General features: G+C 52.6%; 8 protein-coding genes across 8 annotated transcripts; 3 read left to right on the forward strand and 5 right to left on the reverse strand.

Moving 5' to 3' along the window:
* Positions 1-520: 520 nt before the first annotated feature.
* Positions 521-2,439, forward strand: BO66DRAFT_465470 (putative integral membrane protein PTH11-like; the record flags this gene model as incomplete). The annotated part of the gene is made up of 6 exons (XM_025652500.1): positions 521-1,150; positions 1,218-1,254; positions 1,306-1,379; positions 1,432-1,805; positions 1,875-1,939; positions 2,000-2,439. Exons 1-6 carry the CDS (start codon positions 986-988, stop codon positions 2,437-2,439), a joined length of 1,155 nt encoding a protein of 384 aa, XP_025506815.1. The 5' UTR covers positions 521-985.
* A 774-nt stretch (positions 2,440-3,213) lies between these two features.
* BO66DRAFT_368384 (GroES-like protein) lies at positions 3,214-4,772 on the reverse strand (the record flags this gene model as incomplete). Its single annotated transcript, XM_025645337.1, has 7 exons — positions 3,214-3,266; positions 3,485-3,623; positions 3,678-3,712; positions 3,778-4,200; positions 4,268-4,348; positions 4,412-4,524; positions 4,597-4,772. 7 exons carry the CDS (start codon positions 4,770-4,772, stop codon positions 3,214-3,216), a joined length of 1,020 nt encoding a protein of 339 aa, XP_025506816.1.
* A 915-nt stretch (positions 4,773-5,687) lies between these two features.
* BO66DRAFT_389553 (isocitrate lyase/PEP mutase family protein) lies at positions 5,688-6,887 on the reverse strand. Its single transcript, XM_025646816.1, has one exon. The coding sequence runs from the start codon at positions 6,776-6,778 to the stop codon at positions 5,798-5,800; it is 981 nt and encodes a 326-aa protein (XP_025506817.1). The 5' UTR covers positions 6,779-6,887; the 3' UTR covers positions 5,688-5,797.
* A 571-nt stretch (positions 6,888-7,458) lies between these two features.
* Positions 7,459-8,545, reverse strand: BO66DRAFT_399194 (uncharacterized protein; the record flags this gene model as incomplete). Its single annotated transcript, XM_025648670.1, has 2 exons — positions 7,459-7,889; positions 7,984-8,545. 2 exons carry the CDS (start codon positions 8,543-8,545, stop codon positions 7,459-7,461), a joined length of 993 nt encoding a protein of 330 aa, XP_025506818.1.
* A 354-nt stretch (positions 8,546-8,899) lies between these two features.
* BO66DRAFT_316345 (MFS general substrate transporter) lies at positions 8,900-10,820 on the forward strand (the record flags this gene model as incomplete). Its single annotated transcript, XM_025643507.1, has 4 exons — positions 8,900-9,061; positions 9,116-9,191; positions 9,241-9,551; positions 9,618-10,820. 4 exons carry the CDS (start codon positions 8,900-8,902, stop codon positions 10,818-10,820), a joined length of 1,752 nt encoding a protein of 583 aa, XP_025506819.1.
* Positions 10,821-11,311: 491 nt separating this feature from the next.
* On the forward strand, positions 11,312-12,901 carry BO66DRAFT_418474 (FAD-binding oxidoreductase; the record flags this gene model as incomplete). The annotated part of the gene is made up of 3 exons (XM_025649745.1): positions 11,312-11,692; positions 11,915-12,238; positions 12,419-12,901. The coding sequence occupies 3 exons, from the start codon at positions 11,312-11,314 to the stop codon at positions 12,899-12,901; spliced, it is 1,188 nt and encodes a 395-aa protein (XP_025506820.1).
* A 116-nt stretch (positions 12,902-13,017) lies between these two features.
* Positions 13,018-14,628, reverse strand: BO66DRAFT_418475 (uncharacterized protein; the record flags this gene model as incomplete). The annotated part of the gene is made up of 3 exons (XM_025649746.1): positions 13,018-13,116; positions 13,153-14,048; positions 14,196-14,628. 3 exons carry the CDS (start codon positions 14,626-14,628, stop codon positions 13,018-13,020), a joined length of 1,428 nt encoding a protein of 475 aa, XP_025506821.1.
* A 581-nt stretch (positions 14,629-15,209) lies between these two features.
* On the reverse strand, positions 15,210-16,714 carry BO66DRAFT_409224 (RTA1-domain-containing protein; the record flags this gene model as incomplete). The annotated part of the gene is made up of 5 exons (XM_025649164.1): positions 15,210-15,278; positions 15,484-15,540; positions 15,574-15,687; positions 15,719-16,011; positions 16,711-16,714. 5 exons carry the CDS (start codon positions 16,712-16,714, stop codon positions 15,210-15,212), a joined length of 537 nt encoding a protein of 178 aa, XP_025506822.1.
* Between the last annotated feature and the right edge of the window lie 1,970 nt (positions 16,715-18,684).

Consider the following 18,684-nt stretch of genomic DNA (forward strand, 5'->3'; position numbering starts at 1 on the left):
TATAGACCATGAGAGAAACATGTCTCAAGCTGCTGAAATGGAATGTCGTAGCGAGGCTGGTTTGTGCTGCATCAGGAAGTCGTCTTCATGTAAACGCGCAGGATACCACGAATTGTGGGTGAGTTGCGGGAAGGCAGCAGCAACAGTTGGAGGGAAAAAGGCCATGGTTGGAGGATTTTGACCATCTCCACCTCCAATCTCGTTTGACCCATCAGGCCAGTGACTCCCACAAATCAATTTATGAGGAGCCACCTGTAAGTGACTAGAGTCTGGTCGGTGCATGGCGGACCGCAAACTAATGGAGAGGGAGGGAGATGGTCGATCGCGCGAAGTGGGGAAGAGGAAGGGGGGAACAACGGAAACTTGAGTTTGGCAGCTCTTTTGGCTCTGCGGCCCTCCCGGTACCGGGTCCGGTCACAACGGATACCGCCCGGGTAATACACTAGTAGCAGTGTATTGTACTGTTTGTCGGTCCTATCCTGGAGCCATCATCGGCGATCCCAATTCCCAATCCCTGTCACTCGATAGAATGTTTCATTGGCATTGCATCTTCCTGCCAGTCTCAAAATGTGTTTTCTTTTACGGAATACGCAACCACGCGCAGGATCCTTCCATGGTCCACTTTCTCATCTCGGTTCCCGCTCGGTCCCGAGAAGCGGCTTGTCGGCAGTGGCATTGGTATGGATCTTGATCTAGATCCCTGTCTCACGCCATCTCGAAAGTGCCTTCTCCGTGAAAGCAAAACTTCGTACCTGACGGCCAGTCTCCGAGCGGGGCGCAAGGATCGAATGCCTGTCAGCTCGCCTCGAAGGAGCGCGATAATTACGAGACGATGGGGCTTCTAGGGCCCCTATATGCGCGCCAGATATGGCAGGCTGCAGACAAAGAATCAAAATCTTGCAGCTCTCCCTGATATTCCATATCAACACTTTCGATGCACAATTAAGTCGACTGATGCCTCTTGCCGAGCGATTCACTCGCCATCATGGCCAGCCTGGAACAGTCTGCCTCGAGAGAAGCTCTTGTGATCGTGGGTTATGTCGTACCGATGGCCGGGGTGCTGTTGACCACGGGAATGAGGTTGATGGTCAAGATTCGAGGTCAGGATGACAAGTTCCACATGGATGACTACCTGATAATGCTTGCAACAGTGGGTTCTCCCTTCCAAGGTGGCCAATTTCTCAATGGAAGCTGACGATCTTATTTCTGGGAGGTAGACATTGGAAGTGGCATACTCAGTGACGATGATGGCTTGTGGTAGGTGACGCAAGTAGCATCACAAAGAACAAGAACAATGACTGAGAGCCCTAGGTTTGGGTCATGGTTTTGGCAAACATACCTCCACCGTCTCGGTGAAGGACCTGAAAATCTTCTTAAAGGTACAGTGCAATGAACCCAGATTGATTCGAAGCAGAGGATTAACTTGATTAGGGAGAGTATGTTGCTAGTCATCTCTACAACGTAGGTCTCGCGTCGACCAAGCTTGGTATCCTCGCCCTATACTACCGCATTTTCCCTGTGCAATGGTTATCGAGAACAGTGATAGGATGCGCGATTTTTATCTGCCTTTGGATAACAACTATTGAAATCTTCATGGGAGTGCTCTGTCGTCCGCTAGCTGCATTCTGGAACCCGTCTGTCAAGGGTCACTGCTTCAATTCTTCGGCTCTGTCATACTACATTAACTGCTCTAATATGCTTACGGACATATTCATCTTCGCCTTACCAATACCCGTCATTCTCCGGCTCCGCACGACCTCCACCAAAAAGATTGCACTGTGTATCATATTCTCTATTGGCTTCATGTAAGGCTTTTCTGTCCAGGAAGCTTCACATCCGGTGCTTTTATCTAATACTCCATGGTTCATCTCCAGCACATGCGCCATTAGTGCAGCCAGACTAGCTTATGTCTTCGCACAGAACTCTAGTGACATCACCTGTAAGTCAATTTGAAGGGTTCGAACATGGCATGTTTTCAATTGACTGACATCATACGCAGGGGAGGGTGTCCCCTTGGCTGTTCTATCCGCTTTCGAATCCTTTGGAGGCATCCTCTGCGCCAACCTCCCGATCATTTACCGGCTCTTCCGCTCAGCCGCTCAGAAGATGACCAGCCGTACTGGCAATAGCTCGTCCGCCCCCAAGACACCTCACCGACAGTACGGATACGGATCGAACATGTACGGCTCGAAAAGTGTTGGCCGAAGACCCCGCGGCGTCAGTGCAGCTAATGATGAACAATGGATTCGACTACCGAATGGCAACCTGTCCCACGGAACAACCCATGAGACTGGAAATACAATTGTGACCCAAGTACATGAAGGCTCACACACGGAGGAGAGTGAAGAGGATACGATAGAGCTGGTAGTGATGCCGAAGAATGCAATCACGGTTCAGAGAGAGTTCCACCAGAGCGTGGAAGATAGCAATTCGTCCTAAGAAAAGACTGGGCAACCCACCCTTCACTCGCACCAATATCACAATTTCATGTGTTCAACCAACCTCCAAATGGCATTGATTATACCCCCTTATTAGAATCTTGTGCGAGATCGGCCTTAGACCTGTGGCGAGGCTTTGACCCGCAACTTTCATTGGACAGCATGTTGTCGGAGTATAAGTCCGCACACGGTTACAAATCAACAAATCGATACATGTTGACTGCGGCGATTATGCCCCACTTAAAGAGGCCCATCCTAGGACTCAATCTGCGAGTAAATGCCGAGAAGAGTCGAAGCCGCCGACGGACAACTTCCGCAGGCCCTGCATGAGATACCGGACAGACTCTGATCTCTAAGTGGTACGAAGCTGACTACTGGCCCTGAAACACGGCTTCTATCTTACAGACCTCGACTTTGTTGTACCATACGATTTATCTTCATTTTGTGAATATTGTAGTCCTGGTCATGTGCTGTGTTCGGACGTTGATAATCCAGCGAAGCCTCGAAGCTCATCTATGAACAAAAAGCTACTTGATTTGGGAAAAGATTTGGTCTGTAACAATCTTCGAACCCCCGGCTAATTTTGAGCACGTCACTGACTCGTGCAGTATCTTTCCGATTCGGAAAAAAAAACAATCCTAGCAAGCATTTCACTTCCTGGGCGTTAAGACTATCAAAAAATCACATTGATTCAAACTGAGACAGAGCTGAGCCTCGGACCTGTTCGCCCAAGCACCTGATTCCTGTCCCCGCTCAGAGGAATACAGTACAGGAGCTACTCCATCGTCAAGACTGCGCGGAATCTGACCGTTCCTTTCACCATGGCATCTGTGCAGAGGATACACGAGTCAGTATCACAGTCCTTAAGGTCTCAGCTTTATGGAGAGAAGTGCAATTTCGGAGGATTGAAGTTCGCGTGCGAAGGGTGTGGTCAAGAAGCCACCAGGCTCAACGGAGTTGACCTAGCGAAATTCCATTTTCACAAACTTGTCCTTCACACAGGACGCGCCCTCTTTAATCACATAAGGACATATAGCGAGTCTTACCATAGGCCTCATTGGCCTTATCCAGCGGAAACTCCTCCACCATGCAGTTGATATCCTGCAATTCGGTGAAGGCAATAGCATCCTCGCTGTCAGTTGCATGGCCTGATGGCCAAACCTGCACCGATAGTCCTTTATTGACCTAGCGAAGCCAGCATCAACATCCAGTATCCCGCCTAGTGTAGAGCTAACTTACCATGATTGAGGTGTCCACTGGCACCGGACCCGGCACTGAGACCTATGTCAATTCCTTTTTCTCACCACAACAGCTCAACCATCATCTCTTCCGTACTTACCAGACAAGATCAATAACTTTCCCAGAACTCCCAACCCCTTCAGCAAAGGACTGATAATCGCCGCATTTGGCGCAGTCGACATGACCAAAGAGGCTCCACCCAGCCGCTGCAACTCCTCGCTCACATTAACCTGACTTTCGTCAATATATTCGTGCGCGCCCAGCTCTCGGACCATCTTCTCCTTCTTCGAGTCCCGCGAGATGGCTACAACTCGATGCCCCATCTTCCGCGCATACTGAATGGCCAGATGACCCAGTCCGCCCAGCCCTTGCACCGCGACTATCTCCCCAGGCGTAATATCCATATGACGGAGAGAGTTGAAGACGGTGACGCCTGCGCAGAGAATGGGGGCGTATTTTGCGGCGGGGACGTGCTCGGGCACCCGAACCGCAGCTTCGACGTTGAGAAGACAATATTCAGCGTCTTGATCATAAATGTCAGCAACTCAGAACTACAACCACGGGACAAGTGAAGAAGCGGATGAACGAACAGCCACCATTCTTGGTCTCCCCATTCACCTGCTGGGCAGAGCACATTTGAAAATAGCCTTTGTCACAGGCTCTGCAGGTACCTGCAAGTAGTGAGTTTGACAATCAATGATCCGGGAATGGCTGTGAAGGGGAGGGCCCGGTACCGTCGTGACCTCCATGCCAGCCTCCACCAACCCGATCCCCAACTTTCCAGTTCGAGACGCCATTTCCGAGGCCCGCGACGCGGCCGATAATCTCATGGCCAGGCACGATAGGGCTTCACATGCAGAGGACGAGTTAATTTGTATGCTGGGAACAAGGCAGAGCAGAGATCCAAGCGAGTACTTACAACCCACCACCCATGACATTATTCTGAGCCCATCGATCCGAGGAGCAAACGCCACAAGCCTCGACCTTGACAAGGAGCTGACGGTCGCCTGGAGGAGTGAGAGGGCTCTCTTCAATCACGAGCGGTGATCCAGCAGAGCGGAACACCGCTTGCTTGAATGTTGCAGGAAGGGACATTTTGACAAACGCGACGAGCGACTGATTTTTTGGCGAAAGATACAAACGGAGTGAGATGAATTTGACCTTCCGGACTAGATTCATCAACGGAAAGCATAGCCGCTCGACGTGCCACTGCTTCCTTTTATCCCTCCACAAGCCTGTGCGGGGTAGACAAGCTTCGCAGATATTATTCATTGCCGGATCTACATCCTAGATGTTTTCTCGTATACATCTAGATGTGGTAGGAGTCTGAGAGGTCGGAGATGCCGCGGTCAATGCTGCATACGGCTAGTAGGGAGTCTTGCTGTTGGTTCCAGATCCTCCGCCCTGACTGTCTAGATAAGCACGATCGCAGCTGCCGGGCCATTGACTACCAACACAAGCAAGGGAATTACTTTGCTCATTGATAGAGCCGTCATGTAACATGATGATTCAAGTGAAGTCAGTGCGGGGCCTACGCAGACAATGAGCTGCGGCCAAACCTCGTGTTGAATTACTCATCAAGATAAGACCATCATCATTGAGCCACGCCAGCGTATCAGCTGATTTGTGGAAGCTTGACTGGTGTGCGGAGAATTTCTTCGTCTAGAGGCTTATGCGGAGCTATTCGGTGTTATAGCTGATTTCTACAAGACAAGCTTTCCCAATTCGGGGATACTCATACGGCCATGAGCTTTGCATGAACAGTATACGAGGTGATTTTCTCATCACCATAACAACATGCACATCTGTCAGCAGAGCTTTGAGGAGCTTGCTATTCTTCACGGCCATAGTCCGCATTTTGCTGGACAAGAAAAGCCGTCTGGTTAGCCGGTCTCCAATCTACCTATGTCAAGCCGCGACTACCTGCTCGTCAAGTAAGGCACAGCCCGCTACCGCCTCTACAATCTGGTTTATCCTCTTCATCTCCAATGTACTCGTGCGAGACGGGTCATATCATTGAGTCCAACTGAATCTAGGAGCCAGACGGTCTAGTAAGGTATGTACAAGAGACATCAAAGGAACGGACTTCGCTCGAGCTCGATACTGTGCAAAGTAAAAGCTCAAAGCTTTGAAATCACCTGTCTTTTATCGCCTGCCAGCTCCTCATGATGGTTGTTCTCGTCGCAATTCGTTACTGGGGAAGAGGCAGGCCGCGGTAGAAACCGCTTCTCGCTCTCCTTCAGCTCATTAACCCCAACAAGCCCATAAATCTCCGACAACGACGCAATCGAGTCCCGCACAGCAGCCGGACGCACCTCTCTCCGAAGCACCACCATCGCATCCTGCATAGCCCTCACCGCAGCTCGAAGCGCCTGATTCGCGAAGATAACCACTTTAAACCCGGCATCAAACAGCTCACCCGCCGAGATACCCTCATAAGTCGTTGGAACCGCAACAAGCACACAAGACGACGAGCGGTCCCACGCCGCCGCGAACTCCCTCAACTCCTTGAATGAGTCCGACTTGGAATGCACGAGCACGGCGTCGGCGCCCGCGTCTGCGTACGCCCGCGCGCGCTCCAGGGCTTCGCGCTTTGTCCGCCCAGCAATGAACGCCTCCGTGCGGGCGATGACCACGAAGTCGGGATCCGTCCGCGCGTCCACGGCGGCCTGGATCTTGAGCGCATGCTCGTGCAGGGCTGTCAGTTCGCGCTGCACCCCCTCGTAGAAACTGCACCGTTTCGGGAAGATGTTATCCTCGATGCATACCCCTGCTAAGCCCGCGCGCTCGCATTGGGTGACGGTGCGCATCGCGTTGATCGCATTGCCAAACCCGTTGTCGCAGTCCGCGATGACGGGGCAGGCGACGGCCTCGGCCATGCGTTGCGCTGCCTCGAGGGTCTCGCTCATGGTCAGAATGTTCGCGTCCGGCAGGGCGTGGGTCGCAGAGATGCCGAAGCCGCTGGCCCAGATGGCATCGAAGCCTGTGCGCTCGGCAATACGTGCGGAAAGCGCATCATGCGCACCGACCATGAGTACTGGGCCCGGTCTGGTAAGCAGTTGGCGTAATTGAGCGGCTCTGGTTGGGATCTTTGGTGCCATTCTCGATGGTATGAGGTTGATCTTGTCCGATTGTGATGAAGAAAGACGGCGAGAAATGGGTAGAGGTAACGACGGGGAAGGCAAGGAAGCGAGGGGTACTGGAGTAGGGGGGTTCTAGGATTTGACATGTCAGAGAGCGACAGGTGACTTATTCAGCATATTAATAGACGGTGGAGACATGGCTTCGACCAAGTGATTGTCTAGTCCTTGACGGAGATCGCCATTAGATCGGGACGTTCGGCATAGTTTCTGACCTGTATCATTCTCCCGTGGGACCATTCAGAGACAAAAACTGGGAGTATCTGTGCTGTGCATCTACAGGTCGCTGATTGTTGTGTTGTTTGTCTTGGCTGGCTTCCAACCTATCTACGTCTATCTCTATTCCCTTCTTCCCCACAGGGAACAATCTAGCCCCTCACAAGCGGGGTACTCATGAATTATTGAACTGGCTACACTCGTGATTACACTACGCACAGGCCTCTCTCTTCTTCACGTCTCCTGCATAAAGCATCGTTCTTATCTACTGGGTATGTTTTGTGGACCAGTGCCTTTTCCTCGCAAGACTAAACCTCCACGGTCTGGCCCATACAAATGAGCTCTCCCTCCCTCCCTTACGCCACATCCTCCCCGATAAACAAATCGATGGCCGATCAACTCCTACGAGAAATCCACTGTTTCGATTACTTGAGCTTCATCGCCCCGGCGCGCAAGACAGAAAATTCCCTGCTCTTCTCCATCCCCTTGCTGCCACAGTAGTCAGATGCGAGGTTGGCGATTGCAGCGGCAGCAACATCAGCAGAAGCAGCAGCTCTGTGCTTGTCATCGGCGGCCACAACCTCCTGCGCCTGGCGCCGATACACGCTTAGAATTCTTTGCGCAGTCTTGATCTTCGTCGCGGTGAAGACGACCTGAAAGAGGCTCACCACGGCGGGTGCCGCGCTCGACAGCCGGTCGCGGTTAGTGAATATGAGAAACGCAATCACGACCACTTCGAGGGTGGAGAGGAAGCTGAAGATGGCGAGTCCGGTGAGGAACACTCGGTGCAAATGGCGAGACCAGGACGAAGGGCCCAGCTGACGGATGAGGTAGGTGAGACGGGAGATGATGCTGCCTATGCTGGAGAAGAGCACTACGCCACGATTGCGGAAGTCAGTACTTTTTTCCCGCAGGCTGACAGACTTGCAGACATGCAGAAAGGAACATACCCCAGGTTAAACAGATCTGTACGAGAAGCACCAGCCGCTCCAGACCCTCGGCAGTCTTCTCTGGGGCCGCGGGAAGGCTCATGACCATATACAGGTAGCCGTGGAGAAAGACGAGAGTCCCCAGATGATGCAGCAAATAGATCGGTCGCAGACTCTCGCTGTATATCAGATCGAAGAGGCCGAGCGCTCCGAAGGCCATGACAGAGGTGGTGGCCATATCGGCCAGCGTCATTCCCGGCACCAAGCCCCGTTCATCCCAATACTGCCCCTGGACGATGATTCGATAGCTGGGAACCGCTATGAAAACGAAGCCCCACACTTTCATCACGATCCCCACGTGCAGGAGGCCTACGCGGCGCTGCTCCGCCGGGGTGAGGGCCGCAAACTTGGTTCCGTAGATGCTGCGGAGTAGTGGGGATGTGAAAACGAATTGAGTGAGAAGCGCACAGAAGACTGTCAACCAGACCAGCAGTGTCGGCCCGAAGGTGCCGGATCTGACTAACAACCTGCAAGATATGACATCGAACTGGCCGTGGCAGCTGGAGGCATATAGCGGTTCCATGATGTGAAGCGGCTGGGAGAAAGGGGGGTTGAAACGTGAGAGGAGTAGAGAGAAGGGAAAGGGGAATTGACTTGCTCAGCTGAGCTCAGGACTACGCTGGGTGAGTTCCATGACCTAGTAATTTATATTGAAGATAATGACTTGTGTCGGTTCATCCTCATCAATGATCGTCGTCAATGATCGTCGGGTACTTGACATAGTGCCTTTCAGCTGGATGGAGCGGTTCATGCAAGGGGGTCGCTTAGAAAAAGCAACGATTCCCAACAGTGACATGTTCTACCTTCCAGTCCCCTCGATGAAATAGCAATCAACGAGCTAGGAGAACTCTCGCTGAGCTGCAGGAACATCACAGCCATGTCTGTTGTTTCTGCAGGTACGGAATCTGAAGCTGGCCGTGATACTTGGGCTCCTGCTAGAGTCAATTCTACGCTCCGCCTTCCCCTCACACTTCTGGCTCTGTCTCTTTTGATGCTGGCAGTAATCTTGAATGTCACCTCGTTATCGTCCGCTTTGCCGGTAAGTATAACGCCGCTCAAAGCATTCCGCAGCACTCACTCAATGTCGCCACAGACCATCTCCCAGGATCTCGGACTGACTTCCGTTCAAGCCTTCTGGGCAGGAACCTCGTCTCTGATATGCTCGACTAGTGAGTGGATTGAACTCCGTGAGGACCGTGCGACTAACAGTAGAGACAGCCTTCCAGCCTGTATATGGCTCCCTATCCAGCATCGTCGGTCGGAAGCCGATGATGCTGATTGCGATTGTGTCCTTCACTGCGGGTACCGTGACTGCGAGTCGAGCGTCGACCGCCACGACCTTGCTTGTTGGTCGTAGTATTCAAGGGCTGGGAGCCGGTGGAATCACCAATCTCTCCGAAGTCATCCTGACCGACCTGGTGCCGTTGCGGCTGCGAGGACGATACCTGGCCGGGCTCAACTCAGTGTGGGCTATTGGCTCAACATCTGGTCCGGTGGTCGGAGCTGCCTTGGCACAGGAGGTAGATTGGGTATGTGCATTCAACCTAGCTGCCCGACTCATGCCTCTCAACACCAGGAAATTAATTGCTCGTTAGCGATGGCTCTTCTACATCAACCTTCCCCTCATCACCCTGGGACTCACTCTGATGATCCTCTTTACGCGACTGCAGCCCCTGCCAGTCTCCCAGCAACACAAGCCGGGTGGAATTGACTTTGGGGGTATCCTGCTGTTCACCGGGGGTATCACTTCCGTATTGATCCCCGTGACGTGGGGAGGAGTGATGTACGCCTGGAGCTCGTGGCACACGCTCACGCCCTTGCTCACTGGTATAGCCGCGCTGGTCTGCTTCGTGACTTACGAGGGCTTCTACGTGCCCGCCAACCCCGTCATCTCGCTAGCCCTCTTCCGCACCCGGTCTCTCCTCGCCGGCTACATCGGCACGATGACCCACGGCCTAATCCTCTCCTGCGGCCTGTACTACCTACCCTTCTACTTTCAAGCTGTCAAGGGCTACACGCCAATAATCTCCGGCGTCGCCCTCTTTCCCGTAACTTTCACCGTCGTCCCCGGTGCCATGGCGACGGGCATCCTGATCAGTCGACTGGGCCGATACCGGGCCCTTGTCTGGGCTGGCTGGCTCGCCACCACGCTGGGGCTGGGACTCACCTGCCTCGTGCACGTGACCACCACCAACGCCCTCTGGATCGTATGTCTAATCGTCATCGGCTTAGGTTTGGGCATGCTATTCTCCGCCCTCAATCTGGCCGTGCTGGCGGCCGCCCCGAGCCCGACCCAAACCGCCGCCGCCGCCACGATGTTCACATTCTTCCGCGCCCTCGGCCAGACGCTAGGCGTGGCGCTAGGCGGCACCATTTTCGCCAACCGCGTGCGTGCCCACACGTTGGCCGACTCGGTTCTCGAGGCCATTCGCACGCATACCACCACGATGACGAATAACCACCTGGACCCAGTCGCGCTCGTGAGTCTGATCGATCAGATCCCCGACCCCGAGACAAAACGGCAGATCCGTACAGTGTTTGTGGATAGTCTGCGCGTGGTGTGGGCCTTTTGCTGCGCGATGAGCGGCGTCGCCGGGTTGCTGAGCCTCGGGATGCGGCATTACGAGCTGGCGCGGCGGGTGGGCCTTCCTCGTCCACGTTGTCCGAATCAGACGGCCCTGGAGCTGGATGGTTGTACTGAGTCGAGGCAGGATCCGGTGACGATGCACCCTTCCTCGGCCAAGGGGATTCATACTTCGCTGCGGTCGATTCCGGAGTCGGATCGTGGATCGCTGTGATTGTATGTAGAAGTGCCCGCCACAAGCTGAGTTGGCTTTCTCAAAGTATGATAATTTAGCTAATCAAGTTTTTCATTTTTTTGCAAGTACTTGACATACTCCCCTTAGTTATCTAGACCATCATGTCTCAATCGACCCATTCATAAGCCGCATCGACTCCGAACTGACAGCTAGCTAGTGTGTATTTATGAGTGGCCATACCGTGTATCGATGTGGAGACAAAGTGGATCAAAGATCCGGGCGCTAAATCTAGGGCTGACATTGCGGAGTATAGACCAGAAAACCACCACTAGTTATAGGTATATCGAAGATTAACACCTTTCCTAGCAACTAACGTACCACCTGAGTCTTATGGGACATGCTACGGCAGGCTTTCTTAATTCACTACAAACTGAACTCCAATGCTAGCCTAGTGCTTACCCAGCAAATCCCATAAATAACCCCTCAGAGTCCACACCCCTCAACCACCCACAAACACCATGCCCACCACCATGCCCACCACCACCACCACCACCAACAAACCAACCACCCTCGCCCTCGCGCACCTGCAACCCCTCCTCCAGGATAGAGCAATAACCCCCGCCCTCACCGCCCAATACCACACATCCGTCACCGGCCCTTGGTCCCAAACCTGCTGGACCCGCGCCGCAGGCTACCTCCTCCCGCAAACCGTGGCCGAGCTCACGCAAGCGCTCGCGATCCTCAAGCACACCCACGCCCGATTCGCCCTCCGCTCGACAGGCCACAACCCCAACGCCGGGTTCAGCAGCGCGGACGGATCGGCGCTCGTCCTGGATCTCAGCCGGTTCCGGGAGATGGAGCTCACGGCGGAGGGAGCTGCGCGGATCGGGGCCGGGTGCACCTGGGGCGAGGTGTATGGGTGGTTGGAGGCACGCGGGTTGGAGGCTGTCGGGGCGAGGCAGGTGCAGGTTGGGGTGGCGGGGTCTGTTCTGGGAGGTTTGTTGTCTCCTCCTCTCTGCAGTGATTGTGGATGTTGTGGCTAATCTGTGGGATTGCAGGAGGGATGGGGGCGTTTCCGAATCTGTATGGGACGGGGGGCGGATGGGGTCCGGAGTTTCCAGGTGCACACTTAGGTGTTCTTCTTTGCTCCCGATTTTCATGGTTCTGACGAAATGCGGGTGTCCCAGGTTCTGTTGGCAGACGGCGGACTGGTCAATGCCAACGCCTACGAACACCCCGAGCTCTACCGAGCGCTGAAAGGCGGAGGCACCAACTTTCGCATCGTGACGCGGTTCGACCTCGAGACTCATCCTCTACGCTCTATCCGATATACCATCGAACTCTACAGCCCTGATGATTATATGGAAATTAATAAAGCCACGGCGGCCGTACAGATGGCCATGGAGGAGGATCCGAAGATAGGACTGTTCACGAACTTCAACGACGGCGTCGTCGCCGTGGGCATGTTCTACGCCGACCACCACCCAGCTGCATCATCACCGTCCGCTTCTGCGTCCGCCTTCACGCCCTTCCACGACCTCCACCCCCGGAAAACGGGGACGGCGCTGCCCACCACAACTGGCACGCTCCTCTCGCTCGCCAAAGTCATGGGCCACGCCCAGGATCTACCGGGGAAGCGAGCGATTACCTCCGTGACTACGCGGGTCTCGCATGATCTGTATGACCGGGTCTATCTGTGCTGGATGCAGCTGCGCAAGACACTTCCCGCTGGCTGTGTGCTGCATTACACGATCCAGCCCATGGGCACGGCGGGCGTGCAGGCGGGAAGCGACCGGGGCGGGAATATCATGGGGCTGGAGGCGGTGCCGCAGTGCTGGTGGGTTTTTACCTCTGAGTGGTCGCAGGATGCTGGGGAGGATGTGGATGCTGCTGCGCACGGGGCGGTGCGGACGATGGCGGAGATGGTGGAGGCTCTGGCGAGGAAAGAGGGGGTGTATCTCGATTTCAAGTGTATGAAGTTTGCGGGGGCGGGGCAGAAGGTGCTGGGGAGCTACGGCGCGAAGAATGTAGAGCGCATGCAGGCGGTGGCGGAGGAGTATGATCCTGAGGGCGTTTGGCAGGGTTTGCTGTTTGGGGGGTTTCTTTTGCGGGAGAGCTGAGTGTATCAGTGCTCGTTCTATATTGGGCGTTGTCCTTTTCATGTATGTCAGGTCTTTTGTGGAATCTGTATGGAATGGCATCCTCAAAGTCGAGGCACTTCGTGACGCAGGGAAAATCATGTCTGGAACTTGGCCTCGAACGCCTGTTGAAGATGTCTGTCGTACTCCTTTTTATCAGACAGCTTTTTAGCTGCGATGCGTCCTATATCCCGGTCCTAAAGAAATGGTATAACCGTATTGAATTCCTCAACTTGATCTTTGCAAAAAAGTGGTCGCACATGCTGTTTGAAAATTATCAAGAATCCCGACGGGCTGGAGAGAGCAAGCGTATACCAGAACGTTCCCGTCGCCCAGGATTTTTGCATGATTTCGGAGAGTAGCGGGGGCGAGTTGTTGCTATGTCCAGCCGTCACCGCGACTGCTCTCTCCTCGACTGCCAGAGCGTCCATGAACTCTGTACGCACCGGATCGTACTCAGAGGCCGCCAGCTCATCGACACCCACATTGGTGAGGCAATAGGGAGGCCGAACCATCTCCACCGGCAAAGCGCAAGCCCACTCCAAATCCACCAGGCACGTCACATTCCAGTCCGCATCCACGAAGATGTTGCTCTGGTGGAGATCAGTCAGCGAGAACACAAATGGCCCGCGTCGAAGGCCTTTCTGGAAGATTGATTTGGAGACGGTCCGCATCCCTGCGAGGGAAGCGAGCTGGAACACACAGTCCCCAAGGTCGTTGACTGCGTTAGGCTGATGCCGAAACCGGTTGTCATGGCAGTCGAGAACATCTGTCACATAGGAGTCCACAGTGGAATACGTATAGTCCCGCGGAATGCCTGTAGGTATGTGTTCGTTCTCCAGCTGCTGGATTTCCATTGAAAGGGGCCGGTTTGCCAACACGAGATACCCCTTGGGGTCGATGATGAAAGAGCCGATCCTGGGGACTGGGGTCTGGCTGATGCGCAGGAGAATGCGCGCGAGGCCGCGGAAAAGATTCATCCGCCGTTTGATGTCAATTCGAGCGTCTGCCCATGTGTCTGACAGCATACGTCCCCGGGTGGTTGCTTCGATGTATTCGAGAAGCAGATAGCTGGAGGTAACGGCGTGCTCGTTTCTAGCTGGCCGATGGGGAACATATCGGGATGGCACTGGAAACCCTAGCCATGCGCCAGCCAGATGCCGAATAAAATGAAACCACCGAGATAGGAGCGGCAGGTTTTCCAGGCAAGTGAATTAGAGATAAACAGATTAGCTGGGGTGGGATGGGAGATGGTAGTGGCCATGTACAGTTTCACCAGTTGAGAGGGCAAACCCATAGAGTTCTGGAATCGGCACGTCTGGACAGTTCGCTTGTAGCCATGCATAGCTCCCTGCTTCACATCGAACTTTTTCATCTCCATTCCCCGGCCTAAAATCCTCACCGACCCGATAGGGGAGCGGGAGTCGAAGAATCACCTTGATACCCTTGGGGCGTATGGTGACCGGAACGCAAACGTTGAAGCTCCTATGTAACCAGTCCTCAATATCCGATACATGACACAGATCGGGGGTGTTTAGGTTCAAGTGGTGCGCAACAGTGTTTTGAATCCAGCCCTGATTATTGTGGAGATGAGAAAAGAATTCAGTTCGCTTATCATAGTATCCTAGGTGATGAAGAATGTTTGTCTCCTCTTCCTTGGCAGATTCGTAGCGGATTTCTCGCCGAAGAAGCCTTCGTGTTATGGGCATGATGGAGGAAAGTTAGCGCAATGAGAAGAGGTTTGACTAACGGTTGCTCTAATTATTGGGCTCTGTGACGGGCTTTGTATCCTTCTGTTACAGTACCATTACCCCCCTGACTCTTCTTATACCAATCGGAATGCCAATCCTGGAAACTTTACACTTCCGCTTACTGTTCGTCAGAAAGTACTGTATTTGATCGATCGTTCAGTACAGGCACGTTACGTGCAAATCATACAAATCACAAGTCGTAGGATGATTTTCTCCATCAATGTTGAAAAATAACTTTCCCACCGGGCAGTCTCTAGAGAGATATGAATAGTATCAGAAGAGAAAAGCACGCCGTTTCTTCCTATGTGAGGCCTGCTCACTTCGCCTGGAAGACTTCCGCGATGGATTCCACCGCATCCCAAATTCTACCTTTTCGAATTCTCCGACGTCTGAGTCCTCTGCCTTAAGAGTCAATGACGGCGGCTACAACCATTCTAAACGTCCACCGACAGTAATGTCAGCAAATTTCAGTCTGATTGAAGGAATATCACTCTCTACTCATGCGCCATCCAAGATCATGAATTCCTTTTCGTTTTGCATCAACCGAAGGGATTGCCCCAGCCTCCGGCCATCTCGGGAAGTCTGAGCCATCTGGAATTAGCTATATGCTATCATAGTCAACCAGCTGGGCACGTACCGATAGATGCAACAAATGAGCAATGTAACATAAGCAAGGATCTTCCCGAAACAGAGATACTTGAACAGACGAGTCGCTCTCGGGGACATCTTCTCATCTCGGAGCACTTCTTCCGGGCGGCCTTCTCTGATCAAACGAACGGCAGATATTGCGGCTAGCACACCACATGCTGCTACCGTTGCGATTTGAAATGCGATGCCCGCAATCATGATTTTATTGCCTGTATTGAGAAGCTATGGGTTGGTCGATTTTCCTGCTCCGGCAACTCCGCCCCCAGCTGCTTGAAGTAGGATAGAGCCGATGTCGCAACCCACAAAGAGCCACGGATTAAGATCAGGCCGTAGCAGTGATTTTTCCAGGGCGAGAGCCATAACAATATGCTTTAGGGACCAATAGAATCCCAGCTGCCACGAAGGATGGAGCAATGATCAAGCGGATGGTCTGGGTTTCAAGGTAACCACTATCCCACGGGTTTGTGTGCATTTTGATTCTCCCGGTGTATCCGATCAGCTCCATCGCACAGCCGACTGTGAGAGCAATGGTGAACATTGTCTGGCGAGACCTGATGCCTGCCACCAGTTGATATACCGCACAGAACCCAAAGATGGCTGCGAACAAGCAATTACTTCCCAGGTTGGGCCGGTGCCCGTAAGTGGTTGCCGAGACAGGGCATTGCGGTGTGACCTCGGCGCAGTTCGACGTGCCTGTCATTGTGTAGATGTTGCGGGTCGGTGAACTTCAAAGGAGATCAGGAGATCGTGCTGAGTTATTGATAGTTGAGAAACTCCTGAAAGATTGGATGCTGCCAGACGAGCTTTATACCAAGTGAACATTGTTCCAGTCGGCATACTATACTTCCCAAAGAGGAAATCGTATATCGGATTCGTTTTCGTTTAATGTGGACCGGTCTCACTCTAACTCAATCTACACTCTCCACCTTAACCCACAGCATTTGATTGAACATGGGTTTCAAGCAGTATTTTAATATGGATAATTAGGTACTGTACCTACATCCTATGAGTGTCATCGTACCGTAGTTGAAGCGGCTACTCCTATCCATGGCCCATAATGGAGCCGCTCATGTTCGGTTCAGCAATACGGTCTTACAATTCGATAGAAGAATAGAAAGATTGAACGCACCATGTAAAACGCCCAAGACATGCAAGATCATGTCAAGATCTTACGTAAGGGTAGAAACAAAAGGAAGCCCTATAATGAAAATGGATTTTGAGCGTTACTTGCAAATCCGAAGACAAGCCATATTATCTTCAATTCAGCTTCCCACCTCAAGTGCTCGACCAAAACCGGAGGCTTCTCACAAAAGCATCGCTGCTAACTGTTCAAGTTGATCTTGTTGACTTCTTTTCTTCGAGCTTCTAGGAGGTGTCGCCATGGGCCAGTACCCATGGAGATTGCGGGGAAGGTCTCATCTTGCCGCGGACCGTTCACGTACCGCTGCAGTCAGCTTCACCATTGTTTCTTTCTCAACCTTTCAGTCTTCTATCTTTCACTCATTCGAGTTCTTAAACATCCTCAAGCAACCGAAGCATCTTTTTGACCCAAGCGGGTCTTTGGACGCTGCTCTCCAGGAGCCCTGCCCTACCCATCCTCCGGAAAGGGAAGAAACATGCACGAGTGGCTTGGTAGGTCTTGCTGTGCTTTTGATTGATCGTGGTCACTGACCTCTCCTAGTGCACTATGAGAAGGCGTAAGTCCAAGAGCAGCATCACAATGCCTTGCGGTCGCTTTAAGGATCACCACGGTCAACAAATCTACAATAACTCTCCTCAACCCGATAACTAGTATGTTGTACATACTATAAGGATTTGGCTCAATGTTTTGCCTCACCAGCATGGAGTGACATCGTCTCACCATAAGCCCAGCTGGATCTGGAAATGTCAACCACGAAACTAGGCAAGAACTCCAAACAGATTCAATGATTGATGAGCCGCTTTCTTGTCTCTCGCTCCAGCCGGCCTGTCTACAATTGAAACGCCCCCCTGAGTTCAAAAGGCGTACGTCCACCCAGTTAAGGTACGAGTCGAACCTTATTCACTATACTTCTCAGACCAGAATATTGCCATCTTCACCAGAGATTGAAGGCAGCTGCTTGCTGACTCATGCTCGGATCTGCCCTAGATGCTTATAATAGAGACAATGATCTGATTGTCCTTCAATTAGTATGTCTGCCTATTGATACATTCGGCTGTACGTCCTTCAAAGCTCCTTGGTTAGGAATCACCAGACCCATATCTTTGACAATAATCTCCTTGAAAAGAAATTTCCCCGACACTTGTGCTACTCCACACTCCATCCCACGAAGCGAAAAAGAGCTATAATTGTATCGACTTCTTCAACTCCCATGCTCAGAAGCTCTTTTATGGCATGCCAACGAATGACATGCAGTGCTGAAGATGGCATGACTTTTTATCATGAAGCGCCGCCCCAACACTAATCAAAGCCTAGGTTTCCATTTTACTTAATCAGCTTTTCAGTGTTCCAAAATGCTTCTCATCCCCATGTACGGGCCGAGGCGCCGGGACCTGGGTGAACACTCACTGCGGGCTGACCATCTAGCCGCTATTCCCATGGTAAGCCCGCTGATTCACTCCCTCCCGAGTTTCCCCTCCACATCAACCGGCTTCACTCTTCCCGCGACAATCAATTGTCCATCTTGCTCTTCATTCTATACCCTCTCGATTGTACACATTCCTCTAGAACTTTACCTCAATGCTCCGTTCCGTATGGGGCTGATGTGCACCCACCAACCCCTTTTCCTACTTGGGAAATAATGGTGTGGATGTCCCACTCGGAAAAGCCCGAGCTGTCACTGCAACTGCACCTGCTTGGCCAAAAAATGGATACGGATCCGGAGGCAGGTCTACCAGGTCACAGATTCATTACGTGCAGGATCCTGAATTAAGTCATTAATGAAGCAAGAAAGTATGCTACGGTGCAACTTTTCTAACTGACTCTCGCGGTACAGCAAAGAGTGTCCAAGGCAGCCATCCCTTGCTGGCTGAAGCTCCATCCGGGATGATCAGCTAAATCCGCCGATCGGCAGCGCCCCATCCTCTATTGATTCCACATTGCTTGTCCGAAGGATCAAGAACCATTGAGAATCGCCGACCGCTACAAGAGCGCCCTTCCTAGGGTTGATCTCATGCATGGTCTGCATGTTGGCTCAGCTGATGACCTGGTGTGCGCAGCTCTTCGGTATCTCATCATATGCTCGTCCGCGACCAAACCCCACTGATCGCATGGTTCCATGTCAAGTTGGACGATTCTTACTGCAATTGTGGACTCTGTTCCTTGAGATGTAATTTTGAGTGTGGCATCTCGTGCTTCTGATCAACGGCATAGCAGATAAGCGAACC

This window comes from Aspergillus aculeatinus, assembly GCF_003184765.1.
Source record: "Aspergillus aculeatinus CBS 121060 unplaced genomic scaffold BO66scaffold_9, whole genome shotgun sequence".
In the NCBI taxonomy this organism is placed as follows: domain Eukaryota; kingdom Fungi; phylum Ascomycota; class Eurotiomycetes; order Eurotiales; family Aspergillaceae; genus Aspergillus; species Aspergillus aculeatinus.